This window comes from Chiloscyllium plagiosum, unplaced genomic scaffold (assembly GCF_037043375.1).
Source record: "Chiloscyllium plagiosum isolate Xiang-an unplaced genomic scaffold, Cpla_swu_hap1 HiC_scaffold_32, whole genome shotgun sequence".
Lineage (NCBI taxonomy): Eukaryota > Metazoa > Chordata > Chondrichthyes > Orectolobiformes > Hemiscylliidae > Chiloscyllium > Chiloscyllium plagiosum.
In genome coordinates, this window is record NW_028270170.1 from 5,668,922 (window position 1) to 5,689,394 (window position 20,473).

Consider the following 20,473-nt stretch of genomic DNA (forward strand, 5'->3'; position numbering starts at 1 on the left):
CTGCCTTCCTGTTCTTGCCACCAAAGTGGATAACCACACATTTATCCACATTAAACTGCATCTGCCATGCATCCGTCCACTCACCTTGTCTGTACAAGTCACTCTGCATTCTCATAACATCCTCCTCACATTTCACCCTGCCACCCAGCTTTGTGTCATCAGCAAATTTGCTAATATTACTTTTAATACCTTCATCTATATCATTAATGTATATTCTAAGCAGCTGCGTTCCCAGCACCTAAATCTTATGGTACCCCACTGGTCACCACCTGCCATTCTGAAAGGGACCCGTTTATCACTACTCTTTGCTTCCTGTCAGCCAGCCAATTTTCAATCCAAGTCAGTATTTTGCCCCCAATACTGTGTGCCCTAATTTTGCTCACGAATCTCCTATGTGGAACTTTATCAAAGGCTTTCTGAAAGTCCAGGTACACTACATCCACTGGCTCTCCCTTGTCCATCTTCATAGTTACATCCTCAAAAAGTTCCAGGAGATTAGTCAAGCACGATTTCCCCTTCGTAAATCCATTCTGACTCTGATCTATCCTGTTACTGCTATCCAAATGAGTCGTAATTTCATCTTTTATAATTGACTCCAGCATCTTTCCCACCACTAATGTCAGGCCAACTGGTCTATAATTCCCTGTTTTCTCTCTCCCTCCTTTCTTGAAAAGTGGGACATTAGCCGTTAGCCACCCTGCAATCCGCAGGAACTGATCCTGAATCTATAGAACATTGGAAAATGATCACCAACACATCCACGATTTCTAGAGCCACCTCCTTCAGTACCCTGGGATGCAGACCATCAGGTCCCGGGGACTTATCAACCTTCAGACCTAACAGTCTATCCAACACCATTTCCTGCCTAATGTTAATTCCCTTCAGTTCATCCATTACCCTAGGTCCTTCACTACATCTGGGAGATTGCTTGTGTCTTCCCCAGTGAAGACAGATCCAAAATACCTATTCAACTCTTCTGCGATAGGTGTAGAGTAACATGTAGGCCACACCAGGTAAGGATGGCAGATTTCTTTCTCCAAATGGGACTAGATTAATTTAGGATATCTGGTTGGCATGAACAAGTTGGAGTGAAGGGACTGTGTCCGTGCTGTACATCTCTATGACTCCAGCAAACCAGATCGGGTTTTATGACAGGGTCACCATGAGACTAGCTTTTAATTCCAGATTTTATTAATTGAATTCAAAATTCAGAATTTCAGAATGGTAGAATTTGAACTCTTGCTCCCAGGACATAATCCTGGGGTTCTAGATTACTAGTCCAGTAACATTACTGCTACACCACCATCTCCCCTATGAGGTTATTTGACTTACATAATCACCGAATGGCAGCTGCCCCTCCTCTTAGGCCCCTAGCTGACTTTCCCAAGTCTACACGTAATTCGCACTGAGGTCAAAATCAAATAAAAACTGAATGAACTGTGGATGCTGTATATCAGGAACAAAAACAGAAATTGCAAGAGAAGCTCAACAGGTCTGGCAGTATTTGTGAAAAGAAATCAGAGTTAATGTTTTGGGTCCAGTTCTGAGCAAGGGTCACTGGACCCAAAATGTGAATTCTGATTTCTCTTCACAGATGCTGCCACACCTTTTCAGCTTTTCCAGCAATTTCTGTCTTTGCCCCACTTCGGTCAATTGACTCCATGCAGACCAGGGAACAAAGTTAGGTCATTCTTTGAGTGAGCAGAAACAACTCATTACTTTAATCAAGCAAATCATTATGTTAGCTACAGGAATATCAATCCTGATATGCTTGTTGTTAAGTTTACTGATGTAATTCTTTCAATAACTGTCCAATTTTCCCAATCACCTTGCAAGTTAGAAATCTTTCATTATGCCCTATTGTCTTTTGAAAGAAATGTATTTCTGACACCCTTTCATATCATGCAATTGCAGATTTTTAACAACCCCCTTTGAAGAAATTCACATAGACACAACCTGGTGAGTTTCTGCAGCCCCTCCAAGGCCTGGTCATCCTCCCTCGTCACCCCTAACCTAGATCTGTGCGGGTGACTGTAAAACCTGGAGGCAGTAAACGACACCAACTCCCCTGCAGTGGAATTTCTGCCAGTTCTGCAAGAAGGTCACCTTGACTGGGCAGGTTTGAGAGAAGGTGGCCTTTCATCCCCAGTGCAGGCACTATCATCCTCCCAGCCGCTAGGGGGGGGGGGTAGTAAAGGTCGGCGCCGATGGGTAGCGGCCGCGCGGTTCCTTCCTGCCCAAGACTCGGCCCCGGCTCGTTGGTGGGGGCGCAGCTATTGGCAGGATAGAGTGCCAGCCAAGGCGGAAGGCCAATTAGAGGCGGGAGATTCGACGGTTTGGGCGGGACTTCCGGCTGCGGGGGCGGGGAGTGGCCAATCAGCGGCGACGAGGTTGGAGGTGACTTTAAGGAGAAGGTGAGTGAGCGGCGCCGCCATTGAGGAGCGTGGCGGAGAGGAGGAGAGGCAGAGGAAAAAGGGGGCGGCTGGAATCTGAGACCGGGTAAAGCCGCTTTAGTAGCAGCAGCGTGGGGCCATCGCCCTGCTCGTGACCCGAGCACGCGGGGGCGGGGGGGGGTACGCGGCTTCATCTCTGGGGCCTGCTAGGCCTCGAAGCCTGGGCCTCGAGTTCGGAGTCGGGGCGAAGGTGGACCACGCCCGTTCGCCTGACCTTCCTCACCCGCACTCGCTTTACAAATAATCATCAATATTAATGATTATAACCGCAATTATGACTTTTTTTTTTGCTGACACATTTACGCATTATTTATTTTCTGGAACCCGGGTGGAGTGTTAGCTTTGACCCGGAGTTTCTCCAGGTCATTACTCCTGGTCTGTTTGCAATGGGTTTTAATCCAAGGCTGCCTTCCCCGCGGGCTCCTGTCTCTCTTTGCTGGGTCAGTCTGGATATTGACCACTAACATTGGTTCAGTGGAGTCTGTGGGTGCAAATGCTCCAAGGGTTTCTGAAGCTCCTTGTGTTGTCGCCAGGTTTTCACCGTTACAGGAATATTCTTAAAATGACCGTGCTGGAGTTTTTCTTTTCCTTATTTTAATGCTTTCGCTGTTGTGCCTTGACCTCCAGATTGCAGGAGGGTCACTCCGCTGGACGGCACCTTGCTAAGGTACTGAAGCAATTGGGGCCCATTGTGCATGTGTCGTCGACTTCCTCGATGTTTAGTTATTTGCAAGTACCCGAGTCTCTGCCTGCAAATAGCAGATCAAGGCACTGCACTAGCTCTGTCAGTTCAAACGAGCTATACTGCAGATTAGAATTTGTAATCCTATTTGTGACTAGATTTTTCTTCTTTCTTATAAGGTCTAATCATGATGTATGCTTGTGCTAAGTTTGTCTCCTGCCCTGCTGTGGTGAGTATTTGTACAAAGGTATCTCATTTTCTGCCCTTGAGTCTGAATTAGGACTATTTGGCATTTGGGGAAATTGTGATTGTCTTTATCTACAAAATGAGGAAAATGTACAAATGAGTCCCTCCTAGATATCTATTAGTAACCTACTATGTGACCTTTACCCCCCCCCCCCCCCCCCCAACTTCTATACTGCTGCTTGCTCTGCTTAGAGATTTGATAGAACTGAACATCTGGAGGTTGTAGTCTAAAAAAAAAATTGGATAATCAGTTAACTTTTTTTCTGTACAGTATATTCAGTAGAATTGAAAAGGATGGGAGGTCTTTACAGTTGTGGACATGTACAAATTATTTCTAAAATAATGCATTTTTTGGATGTGGGGTCAGTATTGTTGAGTGATCTGCACGAAAAGATGGGCCAGCCTGATTTGCTGTGGACTGCGATTTTTAAGTAATTCTTCTTCTTTTCTAGGTTCGCAGCACTTCGAGGACATTCCTTCGACCAATGTCGGCCTCAGTCTTCCGACCAGAGATCAGAAATGAACAAGTAAGCTTGTTTAAAATATCCTGTGGCATTTTGTGGAAATCCAGTTAATGGTGGGTTGTTATGAGTGTGCCTCCTGGCTGCAGTAAATTGGTCAAGCATACAGTCAGAGGCAGGGTAAAGATCATTGCCAAGTGTACACTGCATGTTTAATTGGGGAAGATGATGACCATCAGTTCGGTTGGGCAGCTTTGTCGCAAATTAGAAATGACGTATTTTTGCCCACTCCTAAATTTGGGGGTGTTTTCCATCTCTTGCTGTTTTGATCCATATACATTTATACTAGAGCTGGTTGGTTAAGTTTTGTTGATCAAGGGTCTGGAATTTGAATCTAGTTCTGCAATGATCTAATTGAATGGTGAATCGGGCATGGGCTCTGGGTGGTTGTCTGCTGTATTTATTTTCTTCCTCCAGGAATTGTAATGTGCTAGACACATCCTGAATGCTCAGAGTCCTCTAACATTTTTGAGTGAAACCAGATAGTAGCGTCTGACAGGAACAGGCCACCATTTCAGTTTTGTGGGCCAGTTCTGCTATTTAGTGAGATCATAACTGATCTGTATCTATGTGACATGTCCTGTACATTGCCAAGTAAAAGTCCATCTCCCTCTGAATTGAGTTAAAGTCCTTTCTCCGCGGAGAATGTTCATACCTCTGTCAGCTTTTGGTTCTGAATTTATATCCCCTTGCAGACAGTCCCAGCAGCAGACTAGTTTCTGTACCCAACAATTCACTTCAAAATCCTAAAAGCCTCACTCATGCCACCCTTAACTTTGTGTATGAGCTTAGTTTACTTAATCTCTACTTGTACTTTAACTATTGGAACCCTGCTAACATTCTGATTCTGTTCTGTACTCTATTACAAGGTCAGTATATCCTTTGTAAAGGAGAGCACCTAGCACTGTGTACTAATTCAAATGGAGCTGAAGGGAAGCTCAGCAAAATATTTTCATTCCATTTTAACTTTGTATTTCTACAAGGTTCTGCAATCACATTGGACTTCCACTTGTCACCATGTGAGGCTACAAGCTATCCTTATTAAATTTAGTGAATGACTACATTCTTGCAAGTCTTGAATTCTGTCAACTTTCCCCATTCACACCATCAACGTTCTCTCTGATCCAATTTTACTCGGTATGTGCTTTACAGAAGGAGTTGCTAGCTCAAGAGCTGGAATCCTGAGTCTGGTCTCTACTTAAGTTTAGGGTTATCTTGCTGCAAAGTTCCTTCTGAGTTCAGCTACTAGCACACGTGATGCAAGTCTTGTTGTAACCTACAGCAAGTGATGAAATTTCAGAACAGGACTCCTTCTGAAATGAAGACCTCCTAAAGAAATTAGGTTTTGGGGTTTTTGTTTTGGAAATCCTCTAAAGGCCATCTTTATCTTCAGGCACAGCTCCTCCCTGCACCAGGAAATGCACTAGTGCAGACTGGAAGGCGGGACCTCCAGACCAGTGTCACCTCCAGGGACATCGATACTGCTGCTAAGTTCATCGGTGCTGGTGCTGCTACTGTTGGAGTGGCAGGCTCTGGTGCTGGTATTGGGACGGTATTCGGCAGCTTGATCATTGGTTATGCCAGGTAACAATCCGTATAAATCTGAGATTTTGCCTCAGTCTTGATTCACCAAATGGCATGGAATCTTCAAGCACAGAAATAGATTGATCAGTTCGACTGAGATTTTGAGGTTCTGAAGATAATGGGAGGCTTGATTATATTGATAGAAAAGTTTTTCTGTCTGGCTAGTAGAAATGTAGATTAGAAATTAGTGGAGATGAGAATTTTACACTTGATCAGGATTTGAAACACTGCACCTGTGAAGGTGGTGGAAGCCGATTCTATCCTTCTAGAAGGAAGTTTAGCAGATACTTGTCTACAATTCTGATTCTGTATTTGCTCCAACACTGGAGCAGTGTCTGCCTCCAGATTGTACAATTTCCTCCATAGCTCAGTGGTAGCCCAAATTGATGGGATTGAACTTTAGCTGTTTGAGTCTATTGCTGCTACTAGCATAGGTTACATCTCAAGGGCAGAGTTGGAGCAGCTAACTATATCCAGAAAATTCCATTCTAATGTTGAAACTGTGGAGGAATCATTGAATTCCTCAACATTAATCAAAGCATGAAAACAGTATCTTTTTTAATCCCATTTGGGATGTGGGTGTCACTAGCTATGCCAATGTTTATTGACCATTATTGGTCAAAGGATATTTTGAGTCAACCATGTTCCTGTGGGCCTTGTAGGCCAGAACAGGTAAAGATATCAGATTTCCTTCTCTGAAGGGCATTAGTGAACCAGGTGAGTTTTCCTGCCAATGGCAGTGGTTTAATGGTCATTATTGGACCCTTATGTCCAAATTATTGTTTATTTCAAATTTGAGCACTGGCCTCAGAACCTGGATCTCTGCAAGTGTTACTGCAACTGTACACGGCATTAGTGAGACCTCACTTGCATACAGTTTAGTCTCCTTACTTTAGGACATTTATTCATTCACAGGATATGGGTGTTGCTGTTTAGACCAGCATTTACTGCCCAGAAGGCAGTTAAGAGTTAATTCCACCATCTGCTATGAAAGGAATTGAACACAGGTCCTGAGGATGTTGCCTCAATCTTTGGCTCTGGTCTCGTGATAATACCATGTGGCTATTCGTTATCCCTACTTTAAACTAATGAATGTTGAGGCTATTTGTATGTTTACTGAATTATTTTTTGATTTTATAAAGAGTAGTTACATTCTTAAGTGTTCAGCCTCCAGTACCTACTGAATAATGGCCTTCCTTGGCCAATTATGCTCAGTTTTGAAATGTTAATATAGTTGTAGAAACTTAAATCTATTTTGAATGTTTATCTTTTACAGGAACCCTTCCCTGAAACAGCAGCTTTTCTCTTATGCGATCTTGGGATTTGCCCTGTCTGAAGCTATGGGTCTCTTCTGTCTGATGGTTGCCTTCCTGATCCTGTTTGCCATGTAAATTCCTATGGGAGAATCCGGAAGATGGCTGGGGAAGAGTAAATTATTGTAGTGTGTGGCTTTGGCCTCTGTCACCACGAAGTATTCAAATAGGATTATTTTTTCAATCCAATTGTGTAAGATCTCTTCTGATAGAGCAGGGGTCACTGAATAAAATGGTTAAACAAGTGTTTTGTCTCAGTTTAATTATTCTTTCTAATGAGTTGGCACATCTGCCCAATTGAATTTATTTATCTGCTCTGGTATTTACTACTACATTTTCCTCTTTGAATTTCAGAAATGCTTTTCTCTGTATCCAAATGTGGTCTTGATTCTAATACTTTGACCAAATTTCATCAGTACAGATACAGTGTGATCAATTCTCAACTAATTTGTAGCTCCGCAATACACCAGACAATCAAAATGCTAAAGGAAGCCATTTGGCCCCTGTGTAAGTGTTAACCAATTAGTCACACCGTCCCTGTTCTGAATAGCCCTGCAAATGATTCCATTTTTACATCCAATTCTTTCACATTTGTTCTGGGTTGAAACAAGCAGACCGTTCGGTCCAACTTGTCCATGTTGACCAGATATCCTAAATTAACTAGTCCCATTTACCAGTATTTGGCCCATATCCCTCTTAAACCCTTTTTATTCATAAGATCCATCTGGATGCCTTTTTAAATGCTGTAATTGTCAGCTTCCACCACTTCCTCTGGCAGCTCATTCCATACATGCACCACCCTCTGCATGAAAGTTGCCCCGAGCTCCCTTTTAAATCTTTTCCCCTCTCACCTTCAACCTATGCCCTCCAGTTTTGGACTCTCCTTTTTCCCCCACACACAGGGAAAGACTGATTATTCACCCTATCCATGTGCCTCATGACCTTAAACTTCTCTAAGGTCACCCCTCAGCTTCTGACACTTGGGGGTGATGACCCTGACCTATTCAGCTTCTCCCTATAGCTTAAACCCTCCAACCTTGGTAACATTCTTGTAAATCTTTTCTGAATCCCTTCGTTTAGCAACATCTTTCCTATAGCAGGTAGACCAATCTCAGCTGTCGTTTGGTGACAGGCTTGTTGAACAGACAGGAGAAAGTGAGGTCTGCAGATGCTGGAGATCAGAGCTGGAAATGTGTTGCTGGAAAAGCGCAGCAGGTCTGGCAGCATCCAGGGAACAGGAGAATCGACGTTTCGGGCATAAGCCCTTCTTCAGGAATGGGGAAAGTTTGTCCAGCAGGCTAAGATAAAAAGGTAGGGAGGAGGGACTTGGGTGAGGGGCGTCAGAAATGTGATAGGTGGAAAGAGGTCAAGGTGAGGGTGATAGGTCAGACTGGGGTGGGGGCGGCCCCACCCCAATCTGACCTATCACCCTCACCTTGACCTCTTTCCACCTATCACATTTCTGACGCCCCTCGCCCAAGTCCCTCCTCCCTACCTTTTTATCTTAGCCTGCTGGACAAACTTTCCCCATTCCTGAAGAAGGGCTTATGCCCGAAACGTCGATTCTCCTGTTGTTGAACAGTCAAGGAATGTGCCCTATGACTAACAGAAATTTATTCTCTTGATGTATGTGCTGTAAATAAATGTACCAATTTCAAGGGGTTTCCATTTCAGGATGAGTTTAGAGACTTTTTCATGGTTTGGTGAGGCTTTAGAATTCTCTACAGCTCTGGGTGCTCTGTTAGTATATTCAAGGCAGGGATTCATGACACATTCGGTTCCTAAGGGGAATAGCCTTGAAAGGAGAGTTCAGATGGAGGAAGTTAGTATGGGATGTCAGAGCCAACTCCAATTGGTTTAATCTTATGAAGGGCTAAAATAAGCAAGGTCCATTTCACCATCTGGAATCTCTTTGTAATTTATTTTTGTGCTGTGGGTATCAATGGCAGACATTTCATTGTCTTTAAGACTGTGATGAGTGAACTACAACACTTGTTGCAGTCTTTGAAGGCGTTCCAGGTTTTTGAACCTATGCTGAAGGAAATGTAACACGTCCAAATCAGGTGTGGTATGTCAGTTGATTTTGTAATAAATAATTCAGCACCATCTGAGTGCAATGCTGCATTATCTGCCATCTTTGGCACTTCAATTTATGACTACCAAAGTCTGGTGAGCATTATACTGTTAAGTCAGGTTTGTACAGTGTATAGTGTTCCTGTGTAGTTTTGTTTGAACCATCATTGTGGACCTGTAGAACACAAATGTGTCTTCCAAAAAATAATCACCCCCATTGCCCATTATTTCATCCAGACGTTGAATGGTTTATAATCCCTGTTCTACCTTTCAGTTCAATGATCCACCAAGCTGTCTGCACTTTCATTTTGGCTTCTTTAACATCCTCAGTTTGTTCCACTTCACTATTGCCAGTCATGCCTTCAGCCTTCTAGATCTGAATATTCCATTCCTAACCCCCCTCATTTCAGACTTCCTTTAAGACTCCTTAAAATCAACCTCTTTCACTAGGCTTTTTGTCACCTGCCTAGTATCTGCTTAGCTGGCGTTCTGTTCAGTTTTGTTGCTCACTGATTTGAGGTCCCTTGGGTCAATTTATTAAATGAACAATAAGTTGTATAGTTTATTAATCTAAAATTATACAAGTGTAAAATATGGGGATGGGGTTATTGTGTTGCAATAGTAATGTCCCTGAGACTTTAACAAAAATTAAGGGATATGGACCAAAGGTGGGTTAATAGAGTTAGACCACAGATCGGCCATGATCTTGTTGAATGGTGAAATGGGTTTGAGGGGCTGAATGGCTTGCTCCTGTTCCTACGTTCTGAGTCAGGAGACCTTGGATCAAGTCTCACCTGCTCCAGAGGTGTGTAATAACATCTTTGAACAGGTTGATTAGAAAAAAAAAACATTTTTTTGCTGGGTTGCATTTTGTAACCCAAACTTTGTTATTTTAGGGGAACTGGGAGGTCTGTGAGGAGTTTACCTTGCATGAAAACAATTAATATTTGCAGTTTTGAGCAGTGAAGATGCAGAGATCTGTTTTTGTCAGTGCTGGTTTCTTGAGCATCATAGTTTTGAACTGTGATAACATAAAAGCCTTCACCTAATGATCAGTCTGTCGGACATTATTCTATTGAAGTTCTATCATGATTTGTACTTTCTAATCCACTTGATATGTTAAATTATAAAACTCACTTTGTTTTGGCCTTTGGACATGACTGAAGTTGGTTATCAAATAAATAGAGCTTTGAAAATGTTTACTTCCTGTCATGAACATTGAGACTCTGAGTGAGGTATTGTGCTACACAATTAAAGACCGGCTACTCCGACAATACCATTGATTTTCCAAAGTACTAAAGTTAATCCAGAGATATGAAGACACAAAGACTTGCATTGATATGGCAACTTTCACATCTAAGTGAATCTTAAAGCTACAGCCAATTAAGTACTTTTGAAGTGTAGTTATTGTTGTGATATAGGAAATGTGCCAGTCATGTGCATCCATAGTCATTACAGATACAACAGGCTCTGCAAAAAAGCAATGTGTTAAAAATATGAGACAACCACCATTTGAAATGAGGCAGACTTTGAACAGGTCTTGCAACTTAAAACTGGACATCCATGAAGCACTGTGCACCAGAATTACAGTCAACCACAATAACCTCATGGTCTGGCCTATCCCCCCCAACTCTACCATTACCAACATGCTGGGCAGTCAACCCTAATTCAATTTTAAAAAAAGTCAGAGGACACACCAAGAGCTGCACCACAGATTTCTTGAAAAGATCTAGTAAAGCCACATCGTATAGGCCAATGGTGGACATAGCATGCAATAGACCAGGTTATGATGGTGGACGAAAAAAAACAAAATGGATTTCATCAGAGACACTCAGCTCCTGACTTAATTACAACCTTACTTCAAATGTGCACAAAAGTGCCAAATTCTGGAGGTGAGTGGCACGGTGGCTCATTGGTTAGGATTGCTGCTTCACAGCTCCAGGGACTGGGGTTTGATTCCCACCTTGGGTGACGGAGTGGCATTTGCACATTCCACACAGTGGGTTTCCTCCGGGTGCAACGGTTTCCTCCCACAATCCAAAGATGTGCAGGTCAGGTGAATTGGTGATGCTAAATTGCCCGTAGTGTTAGGTGCATCAGTCAGGGGTAAATATAGTGTAAGGGAATGGGTCTGAGTGGATTACTCTTCGAAGTGTCGGTGTGGACTTGTTGGGCCAAATGGCCTGTTTCCATACTGTAGGGAATCGAATCCAATCTAATCTATGGTGTGAGAGTGACTGTCCTTAATGTAAAAACTGCAGTTGACCAAAGTGTGGTATGAAGGAGCCCTGGAGAAACTAGTGTCAATGGAGTAGGAGTAGTCTCAGCTCAACCATCTTCAGCTGTTTCATCAATGACCTTTCCTCCATCATAAGATCAGAAGTGGGAACTTTTGCTGACGATTGCAAACCCACTACCTCTAGCACCTCATTAGACAGGGGCAGCAGATACATGGGAGCATCACCACCTGCAAGTTCCTCTTCAAGTCAACACTATCCTGATTGGAACTGTGTCTCCATTCCTTCACCATTGCTGAGTCAAAATCTTGGAGCACCCTCCATTAAAGCGTGAACCTGTGCTCCCGAAGACTGCAGTGGTTCAAAAAACAGCAATTCACCTATACCTCGCTGAGGACACTGAATGAATGCCAGCCTAGCCAGCGATGCCCACATCCCAAAAACATTTTTTTTAAAAATCTGGTTAGCTGTTTCAGTGGGACAACATTCCTCCCCTCTTTGAAATATGACATGGGGTCACCAAAAAATAAACAGAAAATACTGGGATAGTAGAAATCTGAAACACTGGAAGTATTGGAGAAACGGAGCAGGTCTGGCAGTATCTCTGGAGGGAGAAACAGAATTAACGTTCCGGGTCCGAAGACTCTTATCGAATTTGAAACATTAACCATGGGATCTTTAGTCCTTGCAATGGCTGGTAATTCCTCAGTTTAGTATCATATTTTCTAGCAAGGTAGTGCTTCCTCAATAAAAATTCTAATGTCAACAGAGATAATGTGCTTGAGTCTTTGGAGTGTGACTTAAATCCAGAAACCTACAATTCAGATGATTCCTGCCTGTGACGTTTGGCAGCGAATGCACATAATTGCATAATTGCAGCTATGAATTGATGTCTGATTCCACACACTCCCAAATACGTGACATTCGTTGCCTAAAACCAAATTATCTAATTTATCACAGCAAAATTCTGCCAAGGCTGGAGAATCTGATTTATTGTGATTGTTGGTTTGTCTGCTGAGTTTCGTCACCCTGCTAGGTAACACCATCAGTGCCCCTTCCGATGAAGCGTTGTTCTACTACTTCGTTCATTCTTTATCTGACCCAATCTGTTATGGTGGGTTGTGTCATGCTCCGCAATGGCTCGTATATGGACCGTAGGACATCAGAGCAGAAATTAGGCCATTCTGCCTATCAAGTCTGCTGCACAGTTCAATCATGGCTGATAAGTTTCTCAACCCCATTCTCCTGCTTTCTCCCTGGAACTCTTGATCCCTTTGATACTCAAGCACCTATCTATCTCAGTCTTAAACATACTCAGTGACCTGGCTTCTACAGCCTTTTGTGGCAATGAATTCCATAGATTCACCACCCTCTAGCTGAAGAAGTTCCTCCTTATCTCTGTTCTAAATTCCCTTTACTCTCAGGCTGTGCCCTCAGGTCCTAGTCCAATCTATGAATGGAAACATCTTCCCAACACCCACTCTGACCAGGCTATTCAGTACTTTGTATGTTTCAATTAGATTCCCCCTCATCTTTCTAAACCTCATTGAGTATAGATCCAGAGTCCTCAGACATTCCTCATATGTTAAGCTTTTCATTCCTGGGACCATTCTCGTGAACCTTCTCTGAACATGCTCCAGGGTCAATACATCCTTCCTGAGATATGGGGCCCAAAACTGCAGACAATACTCCAAATGTGGTCTAAACAGAGCCTTATATAGTCAAAAAGTATAATAATCAGGAATGATTCCTAATGAAGGGTTTATGCTCGAAACATCAATTCTCCTGCTCCTCGGATGCTGCCTGACCTGTTGTGCTTTTCCAGCACCACACTTTTTGACTCTGATTTCCAGCATCTGCAGTCCTCATTTTCTCCTCAGAACCTTATATAGCCTCAGAAATACATCATGGTTTCTATATTCAATAAAATATAGAATCCATTTCTACATGTCAGTTGATAACTTTCCAGGTTGAGAACCAGGCCTCATGTGTGTCTTTGGTTAGCTTGTCCCAAGATGGTTATGTTATCCCAGTCAAACTGATGGCCCTCCTTGTCTGAGTGTATAGGGACAAGCTAACTAAAGATACACATGAGAGTTCCGAGAAGCCTGTTTCTCAACCCGGAACGCCATCAACAGACATGTAGAAATGGATCCTATATTCAAGCCACTGAAGAGCAGGACCAGAAATGACACAACCCACCATAACTGACCGGGTCAGATAAAGAATAAGAGAAGTATTACAACAATGCATCATTGGAAGGCGCATTGATAATGTTACCCAGGAGGGTGACGAAATGTCTGCATACAAACCAACCAACTTGGTGGGCAAACCAACCTGAGCTACAAATTTTCTCAAAAACCTTAAATCTGATTTATTATACATTTAATTTCTGTTCCTTGGACGGGCTGGTGCAATGAATGACTTGTTATAGGTGGCAGGCTTTACAGACAGCATGGAATATTGGGCAGGAGCAGAATTGAACGAAATCTGGAACCTTGGCCATTTTCATTACAGTACCATAGAATAGCCGATTGGTGGCGCATCTTGGATTCCTCCCTGAGGGCGGCCGTGTTTGTGGCGTGATGCTATCATTAGATGGCGCTGTTGGCGGCGTGTGATTCCCGGAGTTACCGGCAGGCGGCGCTGTTGGCGGGGGTTTCCACGCGTGCGCAGTGCGGGCCGGAGTCGGGGGAATATGGCGGAAGCTCCGGTGGAGGAGAGCGTGAGCCCAATCCTGTTACCAGCACCGGCTCGGTAGCAACCGGCCTCCTGAGCCAACTTCAAGCAACATCCTGGGACCCGACACTCAGCACGGACTGGGATAGCGAGAAGCCCTCACAGCCCTGTCTGCTCCGCATCAAAAGGTAAAAACCACCCTGAGAGGGGGAGGAGGGAGAGAGGGAGGAGGGAGAGAGGAAGGAGGGAGGGAGGGGGAGAGGAGAGAGGGAGGGAGGGAGGAGGAGAGAGGGAGGGGGAGAGGAGAGAGGGAGGAGGAGAGAGGGAAGAGGGAGAGGAGGAGGAGAGAGGGAGGGGGAGAGGAGAGAGGGAGGGGGGAGAGGAGGAGAGAGGGAAGAGGGAGGGAGGGGGAGAGGAGAGAGGGAGGGGGAGAGGAGGAGAGAGGGAAGAGGGAGGGAGGGGGAGAGGAGGAGAGAGGGAAGAGGAGGGGGAGAGGAGAGAGGGAGGGGGAGAGGAGGAGAGAGGGAAGAGGGAGGGAGGGGGAGAGGAGGAGAGAGGGAAGAGGGAGGGAGGGGGAGAGGAGGAGAGAGGGAAGAGGGAGGAGGAGAGAGGGAAGAGGGAGGAGGAGAGAGGGAGGGGGAGAGGAGAGAGGGAGGGGGAGAGGAGAGAGGGAGGGGAGAGGAGAGAGGGAGGGGGAGAGGAGGAGAGAGGGAAGAGGGAGAGGAGGAGGAGAGAGGGAGGGGGGGAGGAGAGAGGGAGGGGGAGAGGAGAGAGGGAGGGGGAGAGGAGGAGAGAGGGAAGAGGGAGAGGAGGAGGAGAGAGGGAGGGAGGAGGAGAGAGGGAGGGGGAGAGGAGAGAGGGAGGGGGAGAGGAGAGAGGGAGGGAGAGAGGGAGGGGGAGAGGAGAGAGGGAGGGGGAGAGGAGAGAGGGAGGGGGAGAGGAGGAGAGAGGGAAGAGAGAGGGGAGGGAGGAAGAGAGAGGGAGGGAGGAAGAGAGAGGGAGGGAGGAGGAGAGAGGGAGGGAGGAGGAGAGAGGGAGGGAGGAGGAGAGAGGGAGGGAGGAGGAGAGAGGGAGGGAGGGAGGAGGAGAGAGAGAGGGAGGGAGGAGGAGAGAGAGAGGGAGGGAGGAGGAGAGAGGGAGGGAGGGAGGAGGAGAGAGAGAGGGAGGGAGGGGGAGAGAGAGAGGGAGGGAGGAGGAGAGGAGGAGAGAGGGAGGGAGGAGGAGAGGAGGAGAGAGGGAGGGAGGAGGAGAGGAGGAGAGAGGGAGGGAGGAGGAGAGGAGGAGAGAGGGAGGGAGGAGGAGAGAGGGAGGGAGGAGGAGAGGAGGAGAGAGGGAGGGAGGAGGAGAGAGGGAGGGGGGAGGGAGGGAGGAGAGAGGGAGGGAGGGAGGAGAGAGGGGAGGGAGGAGAGAGGGAGGGAGGGAGGAGAGAGGGAGGGAGGGAGGAGGAGAGAGGGAGGGAGGGAGGAGTGAGGGAGGGAGGGAGGAGGAGGGAGAGAGGGAGGAGAGAGGGAGGGGGAGAGAGGGGGGGGGAGGAGGAGAGAGGGAGGGGGGGAGGAGGAGAGAGGGAGGGGGGGAAGGAGGAGAGAGGGAGGGGGGGAGGAGGAGAGAGGGAGGGGGGGGAGGAGGAGGAGGGAGGGGGGGAGGAGGAGAGGGAGGGGGGGAGGAGGAGAGTGGGAGGGGGGGGGTGGAGGAGAGAGGGAGGGGGGGAGGAGGAGAGGGGGAGGAGGAGGAGGTGAGAGGGTGGGGGGAGGAGGAGAGAGAGGGGGGAGGAGGAGAGAGAGAGGGGGGAGGAGGAGAGAGAGAGGGGGGGAGGAGGTGGAGGAGGAGAGGGGGAGAGGGGGAGGGGGAGAGGAGGAGAGTGGGAGGGGGGGTGGAGGAGAGAGGGAGGGGGTGAGGAGGAGAGGGGGTGAGGGAGGAGAGAGGGAGGGGGGAGGTGGAGAGAGGGAGGGGGGAGGAGGAGAGAGGGAGGGGGGGAGGGGGTGAGTGGGAGGGGGGGCGGAGGAGTGAGGGAGGGGGGGAGGTGGTGGTGAGTGAGGTGGGGGGGTGGTGGAAAGTGAGTGGGGGAGGAGGATGTGAGAGAGGGAGGGTGGAGGTGTGTGGGGGGTGGAGGAGTGAGGGTGGGTGGTGGGTGAGGGTGGGTGGTGGAGAGAGGGTGGGTGGTGGTGTGAGGGAGGGTGGAGGTGTGTGGGAGGTGGAGAGGGGGAGTGGTGGTGAGGGGGAGTGGTGGAGAGGGGGTGGGGGTGTGGTGGTGTGAGGGTGAGGAGGTGTGGGGGTGGGGGAGAGGGGGGTGGGGGAGGGTGGTGTGTGGGTGGGGGGAGGTGGAGTGTGGGTGGGGGGGGGGAGGTGTGAGGGAGGGGGGGCGGAGGAGAGAGTGGGGGGGGGGGAGGAGGAGGAGAGAGGGGTGGGGGAGGAGGAAAGAGAGAGGGGGGAGGAGGAGAGAGAGAGGGAGGGAGGAGGAGAGAGGGAGGGGAGAGGTGGAGAGAGGGAGGGGGAGAGGAGGAGAGGGGGAGGGGGAAGAGGAGGAGAGAGGGAGGGGAGAGGAGGAGAGAGGGAGGAGGAGGAGAGAGGGAGGGGGAGAGGAGGAGAGAGGGAGGGGGAGAGGAGGAGAGAGGGAGGGGGAGAGGAGGAGAGAGGGAGGGGGAGAGGAGGAGAGTGGGAGGGGGAGAGGGGAGAGAGGGAGGGGGAGAGGAGGAGAGAGGGAGGGGGAGAGGAGGAGAGAGGGAGGGGGAGAGGAGGAGAGGGTGGGGGGAGAGGAGGAGAGTGGGAGGGGGAGAGGAGGAGAGTGGGGGGGGAGAGGAGGAGAGAGGGAGGGGGAGAGGAGGAGAGGGAGGGGGGAGGGAGGTGAGAGGGAGGGGGAGAGGTGGAGTGGAGGGAGAGGGAGAGGAGGAGAGGAGGAGAGAGGAGGGGGAGAGGAGAGGAGGTGAGTGGGAGGGGGAGAGGGAGAGGAGGAGAGAGGGAGGGGGAGAGGAGGAGGGGAGGAGGAGAGAGGGTGGGGGAGAGGAGGAGGTGGGAGGGAGGGAGGGGGGGGAGAGGAGGAGAGAGGGAGGGGTGTGAGGAGGAGGAGGGAGGGTGGGAGGGGGGGGAGGGGAGAGGGAGGGGGGAGGGTGGGAGAGGAGGAGAGAGGGAGGGGGAGAGGAGGAGGGAGGGAGGGAGGGGGGGGAGAGGAGGAGAGAGGGAGGGGGAGAGGAGGAGGGAGGGAGGGGGGAGAGGAGGAGGGGGAGAGGAGGTGGGAGGGGTGGGGGAGGAGGGAGGGAGGAGAGAGGGAGGGGGGGAGGAGAGGGGAGGGGGAGAGGAGGGGGGAAGGAGGGAGGAGAGGGAGGAGGGAAGGTGGAGGAGGAGGGAGGAGGAGAGAGGGAGGGAGGAGAGTGGGGAGGGGGAGAGGGAGGAGGGAAGGAGGGAGGAGAGAGGGGGGAGGAGAGAGGAGGAGGAGAGGGTGGGAGGAGAGAGGGAGGGGGAGAGGAGGAGGGAAGGAGGGAGGAGAGGGGAGGGAGGAGAGGAGGGAGGAGAGAGGGAGGGGGGGAGAGGTGGAGGGAAGGAGGGAGGAGAGAGGGAGGAGGAGAGGGAGGGAGGAGAGAGGGAGGGGGAGAGGAGGATAGAGTGGGAGGGGGAGAGGAGGAGAGAGGGAGGGGGAGAGGAGGAGAGAGGGAGGGGGAGTGGGAGAGGAGGAGAGAGGGAGGGGGGAGAGAGGAGGAGGGAGGAGGAGAGAGGGGAGGGGGAGAGGTGGAGGTGGGAGGGAGGGAGGGAGGGAGGGGGGGTGAGGAGGAGAGAGGGAGGAGGAGAGGAGGAGTGAGGGAGGGGGAGAGGAGGAGAGGGGAGGGGAGAGGAGGAGGGAGGGAGGGGGAGAGGTGGAGGGAGGAGGGGAGAGGAGGAGGGAGGGAGGGGTGAGGAGGAGGGAGGGAGGGGGAGGAGGGAGGGAGGAGAGAGGGAGGGGGGGAGGAGAGGGAGGGGGAGGGGGAGAGGGGAGGGAAGGAGGGAGGAGAAAGGGAGGAGGGAAGGAGGGAGGAGAGAGGGAGGAGGAGTGGGAGGGAGGAGAGAGGGAGGGGGAGAGGAGGAGGAAGGAGGGAGGAGAGAGGGAGGGGGAGAGGAGGAGGGATGGAGGGGAGGAGAGAGGGGGGAGGAGAGGAGGGGGGAGGAAGAGAGGGAGGAGGAGAGGAGGGAGGAGAGAGGGAGGAGGAGAGAGGGAGGAGGAGAGAGGGAGGGGGAGAGGAGGAGAGTGGGAGGGGAGAGGGAGAGGAGGAGAGAGGGAGGGGGAGAGGAGGAGAGAGGGAGGGGGAGAGGGAGGGGGGGAGGGGGAGAGGGAGGGGAGACGGGGGGAGGAGAGAGGGAGGGGGGGAGGTGAGAGGGAGGGGGGGAGGAGAGAGGGAGGGGGGGAGGAGAGAGGGAGGGGGAGAGGTGGAGGGGGGGGGAGGAGAGAGGGAGGGGGGAGGAGGGAGGGGAGGGGGAGAGGGGGAGAGGGAGGAGGAGAGGAGGGGAGAGGGAGGGAGGAGGGGAGAGGGAGGGAGGAGGAGAGGGAGGGAGGGAGGAGGTGAGGGAGGGAGGAGGAGAGGGAGGGAGGGAGGAGGAGAGGGAGGGAGGAGGAGAGGGAGGGAGGAGGAGAGGGAGGGAGGGAGGAGGAGAGGGTGGGAGGAGGAGAGGGAGGGAGGGAGGGAGGAGGCGGGAGGGAGAGGAGAGAGGGAGGGAGAGGAGAGAGGGAGGAGGAGAGAGGGAGGGAGGGAGGAGGAGAGGGAGGGAGGGAGGAGGAGAGGGGGAGGGAGGAGGAGAGGGGGAGGGAGGAGGAGAGGGAGGGAGGAGGGAGAGAGAGGAGGAAGAGAGGGCGGGATGAAGAGAGGAAGAGGGAGGAGGAGGAGAGAGGAGAGAGGGAGGGAGGAGGAGAGAGGAGAGGAGGAGGAGGAGGGAGGGAGGGAGGGCGAGGGAGGAGGAGGAGAGAGGGAGGGAGAGGGAGGAAGAGGGAGGGAGGAAGAGAGGAAGAGGGAGGAGGAAAAGAGGAAGAGGGAAGAGAGAGGGAGGGAGGAAGGGCGGGAGGAAGAGAGGAAGGAGAGGGAGGAAGAGAGAGGGAGGGAGGAAAGAGAGAGGAGGGAGGAAGGGCGGGAGGAAGAGAGGAAGAGGGAGGGAGGAAGAGAGAGGGAGGAGGGAGGGAGGAAGAGAGAGGGAGGAGGAAGAGAGGAAGAGGGAGGGAGGAAGGGAGAGGGAGGAAGACGAGGAAGAGGGAGGGAGGGAGGAAGGGCGGAGGAAGAGAGGAAGAGGGAGGAGGAGGAGAGAGGGAAGGAGGGAGGAGGAGAGGGGAGGAGGGAGGAGGGGAGAGGGAGAGGAGGGAGAGGGAGGAGGAGGGGGAGGAGGGAGGAGGGGGGAGAGGAGGAGGGAGCGGGAGGGAGGAGGAGAGAGGGAGGGAGAAGGAGGAGGAGGGAGGGAGAGAGGGAGGCAGGGAGGGAGAGAGAGGAGGAGAGGGAGGGAGGAGGAGAGAGGGAAGGAGAAGGGCGGGAGAGAGAGGAGAGGGAGGAAAGAGGGAGGAGGAGGAAGAGGTGAGGGAGGGAGGAAGAGAGAGGAGGAGGAAGAGAGGGGAGGGATGGGAGGGTGGAGGGCGGGAGGAAGGGAGAGAGGGAGGAGGAGAGAGGGAGGGAGGTGAGGGAGGAGGAGGGCGGGAGGAAGGGAGGAAGAGGGAGGGAGAGAGGAGGGAGGGAGGAGGAACGGCGGGAGGAAGAGAGGAAGAGGGAGGAGGAAGAGAGAGGGAGGGAGGGCAGGGAGGAAGAGAGAGGGAGGGAGGAAGAGAGAAGAGGGAGGGAGGAAGGGAGGGAGGGAGGAAGGGAGGGAGGGAGGGGGAAGAGGGAGGGAGGGGGAGGGGGAGGGAGGGAAGAGAGAGGGAGAGGGAGGGAGGAGTGAGAGAGGAGGGGGGGAGGGAGGGAGAGAGAGGGAGAGGGAGGGAGGGGGCGGAGGGGGAGGGAGGGGGAGGGAGAGAGGGGAGGAGGAGGAGAGGGGAGGGGGAGAGAGGGAGAGGGAAGGAGACGGAGGGAGACGAGAAGGGGAGGGAGACGGAGAGGGGGAGGGGGGGATGAGAGAGGGGGAGGGAGATGAGAGAGGGGGAGGGGGGAGAGAGAGATGGGGGAGGGAGAGGGGGGGAGGGAGGGAGGGAGGGAGAGGGGGAGGGGGGAGAGAGAGATGGGGGGAGGGAGAGGGAGGGAGAGAGGGAGGGAGGGAGAGGGGGAGGAGGGAGAGGGGGAGGGAGGGGGGAGGGAGAGGGGGAGGGAGGGTGAGGGAGAGAGGGAGGGGAGAGGGAGAGGGAGAGGGGGAGGGAGGGAGAGAGAGGGAGAGGAAGGAGAGAGAGAGGAGGGGGAGGGGAGGGGGCGGGAGGGAGGGGGGAGGAGGAGGGGGAGGGAGGGAGGGAGAGGGGGAGGGAGAGGGGGGAGGGGAGGGAGACGGAGAGGGAGGGAGACGGAGAGGGGGAGGGGAGAGAGAGGGGGGGAGGGAGACGGAGAGGGGAGGTGGGAGAGAGAGAGACGGGGGGAGAGAGAGGGGGAGGGAGGGAGAGAGAGGGGGAGGGAGGGAGAGGGGAGGGAGGGAGAGGAGGGAGGGGGAGAGGGGGAGGGAGGGAGAGGGGGGAGGAGGGAGAGGGGAGGGAGGGGGAGGGGGAGGGAGGGAGGGGGAGAGGGGGGGAGGGAGAGAGAGGGGGAGGGGGTGTGGGAGGGGGGAG

General features: G+C 51.4%; 2 protein-coding genes across 4 annotated transcripts in view; both read left to right on the forward strand.

The window, feature by feature from the left end:
• The first annotated feature begins 1,932 nt into the window (after positions 1-1,932).
• On the forward strand, positions 1,933-7,044 carry atp5mc1 (ATP synthase membrane subunit c locus 1). Of its 3 annotated transcripts, none has more exons than XM_043674793.2 (5): positions 1,933-1,959; positions 3,315-3,364; positions 3,834-3,908; positions 5,296-5,486; positions 6,763-7,044. In XM_043674793.2, exons 2-5 carry the CDS (start codon positions 3,323-3,325, stop codon positions 6,875-6,877), a joined length of 423 nt encoding a protein of 140 aa, XP_043530728.1. In that variant the 5' UTR covers positions 1,933-1,959; positions 3,315-3,322; the 3' UTR covers positions 6,878-7,044. The 3 variants fall into 3 exon arrangements, with proteins under 3 accessions (XP_043530728.1, XP_043530725.1, XP_043530727.1); XM_043674790.1 differs by lacking the exon at positions 1,933-1,959 and adding an exon at positions 2,408-2,499; XM_043674792.2 differs by lacking the exon at positions 1,933-1,959 and adding an exon at positions 3,098-3,120.
• Positions 7,045-13,807: 6,763 nt separating this feature from the next.
• The window catches only part of ube2z (ubiquitin-conjugating enzyme E2Z), a 47,499-nt gene continuing 40,833 nt past the window's right edge, over positions 13,808-20,473 (forward strand). Inside the window, 2 exon segments of the mRNA XM_043674794.2 lie at positions 13,808-13,853; positions 13,856-13,976. Coding sequence (XP_043530729.2) covers positions 13,808-13,853; positions 13,856-13,976 — 167 coding nt within the window.